This window comes from Miscanthus floridulus, chromosome 7, assembly GCF_019320115.1.
Source record: "Miscanthus floridulus cultivar M001 chromosome 7, ASM1932011v1, whole genome shotgun sequence".
Taxonomy (NCBI): domain Eukaryota; kingdom Viridiplantae; phylum Streptophyta; class Magnoliopsida; order Poales; family Poaceae; genus Miscanthus; species Miscanthus floridulus.
In genome coordinates this window covers 40,523,610-40,533,722 of record NC_089586.1, presented here as the reverse complement: position 1 = coordinate 40,533,722, position 10,113 = coordinate 40,523,610, and the positions used below count along the sequence as shown (strand labels likewise).

Sequence of the window (10,113 nt, the reverse complement as noted above, 5' to 3'; positions counted from 1 at the left end):
CATGTGCACCGCACCATGACACCAGTCACGATTTCTCCACAGTGACCCGATGCCGTGATTGATGAGAGCCGCGTCCTTTTTCCTTCGCCCTGTAGCTTGAGTAGTCCACTGCCTGCCTCCGCCTTGGCTTCTCTTGTGTCAGGTCACCTGTTCCGCGCCTTTCTTTTTTTTCTTCTCCGCTGTCTCTTCCGGGTGCGTGCCCTGCGGTCCGCTGCTAGCCATGGCGCTTACCCAGCCGAACCAAGGCCGCATTCGCCAGCCGAACCGCGTGCTGTTTCCTCTCCCCTTTCTTTTTCTGTTGCCCGAGGATAAAGGCGCCCAGCTCCGATTGCCTCCCCACTCACTCGCTCGGCTCCCCCCTCTGCTTGCGAGTGCTGCCTTCACAAGGTCCTTTCTTCCCCGCGAACGCGCTGGATGCAGTCCCAGCGCCGCTCCTCCTTGCCTTCCGGGCCGTGAACGCCGCTCCTCCTTTTTCCCCACCGCACTCAGCTCCCTTCCGTGCGTCCGCGCCCCTTCTCCCTTCTCTTCTCGCGCTGCTCGCGTGCGCTCCCAGGCCGAGCCGCCCTTCCCTTTCCGTTGTTGACCCCGCACAACGCCCACTCTGGCCCGCGCCATCGCCCCATCTCCGTGGCCACGCTTCCGTCGCCGACCACTGCAGGCAAGCGCGCGAGCCGCTCGACCCACGCCGGTTCAGCTGCTCCACGGCGCAGCTCCTCCAGCGCTGGTGCTCCCTGTTGTTCCATGGCCGTCTCGTCGTCGCTTAGGCCGAGCATCGCTGTGCCTCATGGCCGTGCCGGTGCTCCGCCCTCGGCGCCCTGGATGCCCGCACCCTGCCATGCGCGAGTGCACGAGCCTCGCCATGCTGGACCGTTCCACCGCACAGCCGCGCTCCCTCTCCCTCTACTGACCATGCCACCACGCCCGAGCCGCGTCACCCCGACGGTGCTGGCCATCGCAAGTGCAGGCGCACCCGCGCCACCGGCGCCTCCTCCGCAGTCACCAGCGCTCCTCGGCACCAGCACGCGCGTCTCTACCCGCGCTCGGCCATGCCGCAGCGCCCTGGCATCAGCTGCACCATGTCCACCGGTGTCGATGGCCCGCCCTGCCAGCCGCCCTCCCGTGCGCCGTGCCTGCATGGCTCCTTGCTCCACTTCTGGCTCGCACTCTCCACAGCGCCCGTCGGGAGCCACGCGGTGCCGGTGGCTGGGATTTGGGCCGGCTGCATCCGTCCTGGCGCTCCTCTGCCCCGTGCGTTTCGCTTCTGGAAATGGGAACGAAGGTGAGGGGTGAGAATCCAAGGCAAAATGTTATACGGGTTATTATTGCGAAATACCTCACTCATTTGAACAGTACTTTGGACCTAGGTTTGAATAGAGAAAAGTGTAGGGTCCGTTTCGCAAAATTTCCGTCGCCACTGCCGTTTGGACCGCGCACGTGCGAGTTAGGCCATGTCTCGCTGGGCCGGCCTGCTTCAGCCGTGGGCTAGCCACCAAGCCGCGCCTGGGCCGCCCGCGCTGCGCGTTGGGCCGGCCTACTCGGGTTCCCGCCAGGTTGGAAGGCCGCGCGCGCCCTGTAGGCTGTTTCCGCTCTATGGGCCGCGCCCACCGCATGCTCTGGCTGGGCCGCACCTGGTCGCTGGGCCACGCCGCGCTGCGCTGGGCCGACCTGCCACGCGCGCCTGTGGGCCGCCCGCTGCTGTGCGTCTGGGCTGCCATGCAGCTGGGCCAGTTTGTTGACGCCGGCTTTTCAAGTTGTAGGACAGTCTTTAATTTAGCTTACAAGGTAAATCAGTAAATTTAAAATATAAAATTGTGTGGTTGTCCATAAATACTGAAACCAGTTTTGTTAGTCCCCCAAAATTATGCTCTTCATGTTAGTATATTTTGTTCACAAAGTTTGGCAATATTTTTGGGAGCTATATAAGTATTTTAAAAATGCTTAATATTGCTAAAAGATGAACTTGTAGGAATTTCCGGGATGAATCGGTAATAGTATTGAATCTAAAATTTGCACAGTAGGTTCCTAGTAATATTAGGTACTCACTATAAATTTTGTAGCTCCGAAATAATTAGTTTGTTAGGTAACTAATGATGCTTTATTTCGAATAAGGATTAATCGATGGAATAAAATAAAGAAACAACTTGGGTTTATATAACTGAAATAATTGTTGGGAAATAACGTCTTATCCGACAATGTGTATATGTAGCCTAAGTACGGTCGTCGTTAGAACTAGCTCGTTCACTTGAGAGACGTAAAGCGTATTTATACGAGTCACGATTGCAGTCAATTAATTATATCTTTGCATGGCATTACATTGCATATCATAATAGGGACGTCGGTGGATCACAGAGTCATCGGGAGTTGCTGGAGAAATGGTGCTTTTGGAGATCATGTCGCCAGGATGGAAAGCTAACTTCTGATTATATTTTACCCAGGCAAGCCCCGGTGCATAACCCCTACCTTTCTGCAGTTTAAATTATAATTATGCATTAAGTTTTAAGGAGTTGAATGAAACCCACTTGCATATATATATCTTTATCCTATGAGTCTTACTAGTATGACAGGATCATGTAGAATGCTATGCTATAGGACTCCGATAGAAGTCGAGTGATTTCCTGTCACTCGTGAGAGATAGGAAATATATTACTGAATGATTATCCCTTGGAAAATATAAATGGTGGAAAGGAAAAATGGTGATCGGGCAGGGATGTGGTTTGGGTATTGGTGGGTGTAAGAAGTTGTGTCGCCGCGGAGGCGGGTCATAGCTTGGTTACACCGTTTTCCCTGTCTGGTCGATTAAGGACCGATCGTGCATATGACTCTAGGCAGGTCACAGACTTATTATCCCAAGCACATACTTGTGTATGGGCGCTTGGAAAGCTTGTTGCTCTCTTGTCGCGGATCCGGCTCTTTCCGAACCGACTGTCAGGGTTTTGTTTTGGTGGAGGAGGTCCTTGCGCCGCACTAAGTCCGGGACTCAGGGGCGGGGGCTTGGAGTCCCAGTTTGGATGGGGACCTGGACACCCGGGACAGGAGAGTGATGGGTTGGTCCTGCTTGTGCCCGGGGTACAAGCGGGGCGTGTGTTTTCGGGGTACCCAGCTGGGGGCATTGATTCGCGAATCGCCGGACTATCCGGTACGGCTTATCTACGGTTTAGCATCGTAGTAAGAACTGAAGATGAAAGATGGAAGATGGACAAAGGAAATCTGATTGCTTACTACCTGCTTGAAAGTAGCACAGGTGCTTACATAGAATGGTTAGTTAATGAACCAATGCGGCTATTAATAAAGAACCGAATATAAGGACGCACGCTTAGTAATGCTTTTTGCAAATGCAACCCACAAACCAGATAGCCTTGCATATCCTTGGAGTCTTTGCTTTTCTCCTGTCGGGTAAGTCTTGCTGAGTACAATTGAGTACTCAGGGTTTATTCCCCCCGTTGCAGGTGACAGGTGGACGCTTGAGCTGATCTTTGTGTGTGGATTCCTCCTGGTGGGCTCAAAGAGGATTTCCTTTACGCTGCGATCGTAGTTGTTATTTATAACTCTCACCAAATACTTTTATAAATGAAAGTTTTATAATCTGTTGTCGTAGTCTATATATATCAATACTTCATCATGTCATTAATAGAGGTTTATTTCCGCTGTAACTCTGTTCACATGTTTCTATTCCGCTGTTCAATTAAATTGTTTATAACTCTGATAACATGATTTCATTCCGCTGTTATATTAATAAATATTATACTCTGATATTGTATTAAAAGTGATGTAAGAAATGGTTACGAATGATATAAGCTTTATTCTCTCATTTGTGATCCTGATGGCAAAAATATGGATTTTTGGGTTCTCCCCTAGGGTGTATCCGACGGAACCGAGTAATCTAGTGTTCTCCCCTGAGTGCTTAGTGTCTAATGGAAGACAAGCACTCCTGTGAGGTATTAAATTAGGCGGTTCTGCCATAAGTTATGCCTGCGTATAAACATGTAGCTATCACTGTATACTGCTGGTCATCGATATGCCCACTGTAAAGATCTTTGACTCAGCGACAAAACCCCGAAAAGATTACCAAGAAATGATAGATATTCTCCGGTGGTAATTTTGCTCTCGCACACTGTATACTCTCTTATGCCATTTTATTGATATAACATCATTTATTTATTTTGTTGGGCAGTGCTTGGAAAAGGTTCGCCGAGAAACGCCATTATGGTCAATGGAAAGTGCCTCTGAATCTAGTGCAATACCCAGTAAGTACTAGCTAGGTCACCGCATCTTTATTTAGTTCAATTCATTATTACCGTGATTCATTGGTTGATGATGAATTTTTTTCTTGTAAAGTAGTGTCTGCAGCAGGGATCGGGGAACAGCTTATGTGGATACTACGTCTACGAGTTCCTCGTGGAGTACTCAAGGAGAATAAGTGAAGAGATCCTCGAAGTACGTAAAAATATACACAATTTATTTATTACCATTGTGTTGATATATATAATCATATACATATTCATATTTTTCCTTTCATTTGAATTGAAGATTGAATGGAGGAAGCAAAAGGTTATGCCATGTGACCATATCAAAGCAATTCAAGAGGCATTGGCAGGATTTCTTATGGATGAGGTCATAGATCCCAAAGGCGTGTATCACTATGACCCTAACCAATTAATACCTAAAAGCCATACGACTGAAGATTAGGGTTAAATGAAATTCCAAGCACATGAGTACAAGGTTTTTGTGACTTTATTATGTACATATTCCATGCATATATAACCTCTTGAAATATTTGTATATACGTAGTTTCATACATTTTAGTGTGTTATTTATGTATAATGCTCGAATGGAACCTTATATATGGACGTATATTAGCAGCGTAGAAAATCGTATACGAAAATCTAATCGAAATAAAAAAGAATTGAATTAAAAAGAAATCTTAAAATAAAAATGAATAAAATGAAAAAAAAACAAACCTTTAGTACCGGTTGGGAACACCTAGGGGTCATTTAGTTCCAGTTGGTAATAACAATCGGGACTAAAGGTCTATTTTCAATCGTGGTTCTAGCAACTGGGACTAAAGAAGACATTTAGTCCTGGATTCGCAATCTTGATTGAAAAACTAAAACTAAAAACTAAAGGGTTTTCCAACTGGGACTTATGGCCAGTCCTGCAATAGTGTGTTTGGTTCTCACCGAAGCGTCTCGGCCGCCACAGATTCGCTCCTTCTGCTCGTCGTCTAGCGCGTGATACTGTAGCGAGTGTGGCACAGACCGCCACGACCACACCTTGGCGTGGCCAACGGTGGCCAGGAACCAAGCAGACTCTTAGGCCTGCAGCTGCTGGGACGATGCCTCTTAGCTTTGGTATATACAGCAGCATCCGGCTGCTGGGACGTCTGCTAGCTGCTTAGAATAAAATGAGCTTCGCGTGAGGTGACAGGAAACTTCCGTTTATTTTCTCTCTGATGCCTGGTTTAGTTTCTCCTAAACTCCTAACTTTAGCACTATGTAAAAAGAAGATTTTTCGTCACATCAAACTTACGGTACATGCATAGAATACTAAAAGTAGACGAAATTAAAAACTAGTTTGGTTGTACTTTACGAGACGAATATTTTGAGCCTAATTAGTCAATGGTTGGACAATTATTACCAAATACAAACGAAATGCTACAGCGACGCTACAGTACATTTTACCAACTTTGCACATCCAAAATTTGGCAACTAAAAGGCCTCAGTCCACGTGTGGCGAAGTCTGAAGTCAAGTCAATGCAAGGTTGGTGTAAACGTGTAGTGCGGCCAGGGAGGAAGACACCAGCCCACAGGCTGCTCTATTTTCTTCGTTGCAAACCCGTGCTTCTTCAATAGCCTAAAACAATCATCTTGGACAAGGATCTATATTCTTCAAAACATAGTGTTAAATCAATGTCCTGATCTACTATCTTAAAGCCGCCTGATAAGCCGGCTGAAGCTGTTTTGTTGTGAGAGAAAAAATACTATAGATTCTAGCTGATAAATCGGCTGATAAGTTCAAGCGAATAGGCCCTAGACAATGCGGATGCACTTACTAGTTATTATGTCCTGGCGCTAATAACTATGTACTTGAATGATTTGTTCAGGTACATATATAATTGGGGCCTTACTAAAGGCCGCGTGCGCAGGCGGATAAAAATCCGCCCACACGCTTTCTCCCTGCCTAGCCTACTATTCTTCTTGTTCTCCCGACCTAGCCTTCTTCTCCCTTCCCGCCGCCTCCTCCCCCGCCGCACGAGTGCCCCACTTCCACCACCTCCCATCGCCCACTGCCCCGCGCGGCGGCGGCCGCGAACTCCGACGAGACCCTACCGCCCACGACGACCTCCTCCTTCGCCTCCCCCCTCCTGCATCGGCCATGGCGACCTCCAGCCATGGCGGCCCCGGCCCGACCTGGCCAGCCGCCTCCACCGTCGCTCGGGCCCCTAAACCACCCGCCGGCCTCCCCACCGCCTGGCCGGCCTCCCTCCCCCGAATCCCTTCCTTCTAAGGCCGCCGGGTTAGGGTTGGTGGCGGCGGTGGTGCGGTCGCCTAAGTGGGGCAGCATCTTCTCCGTCTCCTGCGGTGTTGCGGTCTTTGGCGGCGCAGGCGCGAGCGTGACCTCCAGCAGGCGTGGGCGTGGGCGTGGCCTAGGCGAATCGAATGGCTGGGGAGAGCAGCAACACGCATCGGACAGCAGATGCGGTGTGCATGCCGAGCGAGCGGATCCTGCACGCTCGGGAATAAGCACTCCCAATACAACTGACTATACTTCTCACAATATTAGTGAATTTATTCAACTTAGCTTTCTTACTTCCCTCGATCATACTAGTACTAACATAGTAGAGACTTATGTCCTGTTCGCTTGGATGATAAGTCATGGTTGAAAGTATTATTGGCTGATTTATTGTGAGAGAAAAATAATGTTCATTGGCTGAAAAAGTACGACTTATAAGCCAAGCGAACATGACGTTAGAGTTAATGAATAAAGAAAGCTGACACGTCTTGATCATGGAGTCAGTTCTTGGCGGTGGTTGCCTTCCTTATCTTAGGAATAATAGAAACTGAAACCAAGACAGCCTTCCAATTTTAAACTGGTCGGATTCCTATCTCAAATGATAAAAAATGCTAGTGTTTCTGCCTTTCCGGTGGGAAATGTTGCTTTCATTAAGCGGAACGAAGCGAAGTACTCTTTTTCCGGATCAAAATGAAGCACTTAAGATGCATTTGGCACGTAGAATCGGCTCCGATTCTTCTGAGAATCAGCAAACGTTTCCTCTCGAAATGGTTCCTGAGTGATTATCACTTTTCTGCCTACGAACAATAATTGGTGAAAATGTGATTCCACGGTGATTCTGATTCTGCAGCCAAACAGTTTAGTGATTCTGGCTCATCATCTAAAACGTTTCTAAAAAATCTGGATCCGAAATGTTTTCTCCAAGAATCGGCCTTATTGATCCAGATTTATTATTAAAAACTCCGTTCACTGGTGAGAAGTCCCGCTTTTCTATAAGCTCGGCATCAACGCTTTTCTTCGTAATATAATATGTGACGTCCAGCACTAGCAGTGACAAGGATGAGCAAGGCTGAAGATGGTGGTTGACAACTTGAAGAGCACGAAGCAAAACGCAGAAATGGCGACGACGAGCGCAATCACCGCCCACGGGCTGCCGCAGTGGTCACGCAGGAACTTGGCCTTGTGCCTCCGCCAGCTCGAGTGGTAGAACTGCCTCAGGTCCTCGAACATGCCAGCGAACATATGGCTCTTGTAGTTCAAGGTGCTGCAGTCGCCCAGGTGCTGGAAGAATTTTGTGGCCGCGTCGTCGTCGCCGTCGAGGAGGTTTTCGACGATGCCGCGCTTCTGCAGGTGCTCCACGTCCTTGCCTGTCCTCACCAGGGCGCCCACCAGCGCCGCGTAGCTCGACAGCCGCCTGCTGGCGTCGCCGTCGCCTGGCAGGCCCCTGGTCTGCTCGAACGCGACCAAGTTCACGAGCAGCGCCACGTTCGCGTAGTCCACCTCCATTCGCGGCATCTCCAGGACGCCGCTGTCCCTGTCGAACGCGATGTCGAACATGTGGCGAGGAGACTCCTTCTTCTCGAACCGGACGCCGGCCTCGCGGAGCTGGGTGACGGACGGTACCACCAGAGTCGGCGCCGACGCCGGCGGCGTGCGTCGGATCATAGCCAAGAGCTTGCTGAACCAGGCGCCCACCTTGCGGAGAAGGGTGGCCGGCAGGGTCGTATTCATCCAGTGCGGCACTCGCGGCATGTCGCGGATGAAAACGAACCTTGTGGACACGGCCTTCTTCAACCTGACGCCCATCTGACGCAGCTGGACGAAGTACTGCAGCGACGGTGGAGTCGAATCCTGGACCGACGCCGTCTCATCGTCCCTGGGCATGATGGCCTCGTAGAAGAGATGCAGCAGGTGCTGGATGTCGGATTGGACCAGCTCCTCGGCCGTCGACAGCTCGTAGGAGGAGAACTTCAGACGGTGAAGGATCAGCCTGAGGAGATCCAACTTCGTTGCCGTAGGAGACACCACGTGGAAGAGCGCCTCGAGGACGAAGAAGGGGATCTGGTTCTCCAACAGCAGCATGTCGGAGTGCAGCAGAGGAAGTCCCCAGGCAACGTCGCAGAGCTTGTCCGGCTCACGGTTTAACCACTTGGCGAAGAACTCGAGGATGAAGCAGCCGTCAAGCATGAGCATCTCTGCGAAGCCGTCCTGGCCGCCGGGTCCGCCGGGGGACTGCGCTTCTTCGATCTCCCCGCCGTTCGACGGTTCGCTCTGGGCGGCGGCGGCGTCGAAGATGCTGGTTCTCTCACTGTAGCAGCGCCGCGCCTTCTGCTCGAAGTCGCGGACTGCTCTGACGTAATCGCCCAGCGAGGCTGCCGGCTGCGGCGGCCGCCCCATCAGCTCGCGCATGTACCTCCACTTGTGCTGCTCCATCGCGCGCAGCGCCTCCCGGCCGCGGTAGTAGGGGCCGACCGACACCAGCCGTGGCTCGTACAGCTCCTTGCTGGCGTCCCGGACATGGGCGGGGACACGGAAGATGGTCATCCTGCTGCTCTCGCCCTCTCCATGCTGGCGGAGCCTTCGCTCAACCACGATTTCCAATCTATCCGCCGGCTGGGCTGGTGATTTCACGGTAGGCGGCATGGGAGCCACCGCCGCCGCCGCCTCTGGCGTTGACGGGGCGGTAACGAAGGACTCGGTCTCGGTTGCCATGGCGTAAGGCTGCCGTGATTTGCTGGAGCTAGCAAATGTATTTTTTTTAATGCCTCTCATCTGGCACAGCTGACACGCAAATGTATCTGTTAATCAGTGACGACTTGAGTGCTTACCTTGGCTACTTGGACTCTACCTTAGCACGACTGCACAGGAGGTCGCCGTGAGAAGCCAAACAAGAGCTCTCGCAACATCAAACATCCTGTTCGTTTGGCTGTGGTTAGTTGTAAATGATCATAAATTTTCAATTGGAACAATATTTTTCTCTTACATAAACCAGCCAGCAATACTTTTTCACGAACCAGCAACGATATGAACCAGCCAACCGAACAGGCTGAAAGTCACAGTAGGCGGCGCTCGCTTCTTCAGTCGTTCAGACTATCTCCAGCACCAACCAAAATACTTGAGCTATTCAACGTTTGTGTAGTGCTACAGTCGAAGGGTTAAAAACACATTCGACATCTTCTCCGACAATCAGACCCAAAAAAGAATTCTTTCTGGAAGTGGGTTTCCGGGAGAGATGATACTCATATTTGGGTTGCTCACGCAACTCAAAATAGATCTTCCGTACAGGTACTCAGTTGGAGTCTAATTTTGAGTCTCCTATTATCCTTTTTGGGTTTGGGTGCCCATATAGGCTCCGTTCGACTTGCTGAATTTTAGCTGGAACTGGCTGAAAAACATTATTCTGGCTAAATTATTATGAGAGGAAAATATTGTTCCGGCTAAAAAAATAAGCCAGTTTCTGATAAGCCGAACAGGACCATAGGTCACCTGTCGGAGACGGTCTCACAGAGATGGCGACCACACCTGGAAACGCACTGCATCGCGCCTGCCCCTTGGTGAGGTAGAGGTTTTCTCTTTCTTTCGCATATTTCTTTAGATAGGTAA

At 50.4% G+C, this 10,113-nt stretch overlaps 2 protein-coding genes across 2 annotated transcripts; both read right to left on the bottom strand.

The window, feature by feature from the left end:
* Positions 1–6,207: 6,207 nt before the first annotated feature.
* Positions 6,208–6,561, bottom strand: LOC136465403 (glycine-rich protein 2-like). The gene has a single exon (XM_066464149.1). It carries the CDS (start codon positions 6,559–6,561, stop codon positions 6,208–6,210), a length of 354 nt encoding a protein of 117 aa, XP_066320246.1.
* Positions 6,562–7,451: 890 nt separating this feature from the next.
* On the bottom strand, positions 7,452–9,230 carry LOC136463089 (UPF0481 protein At3g47200-like). The gene has a single exon (XM_066462120.1). The coding sequence runs from the start codon at positions 9,220–9,222 to the stop codon at positions 7,555–7,557; it is 1,668 nt and encodes a 555-aa protein (XP_066318217.1). The 5' UTR covers positions 9,223–9,230; the 3' UTR covers positions 7,452–7,554.
* Between the last annotated feature and the right edge of the window lie 883 nt (positions 9,231–10,113).

What these genes read in the sequence shown, in the direction of transcription:
- LOC136465403 (XM_066464149.1), bottom strand. Translation starts at nt 6,561, where the DNA reads ATGCTGCCCCACTTAGGCGACCGCACCACCGCCGCCACCAACCCTAAC.
- LOC136463089 (XM_066462120.1), bottom strand. Translation starts at nt 9,222, where the DNA reads ATGGCAACCGAGACCGAGTCCTTCGTTACCGCCCCGTCAACGCCAGAG.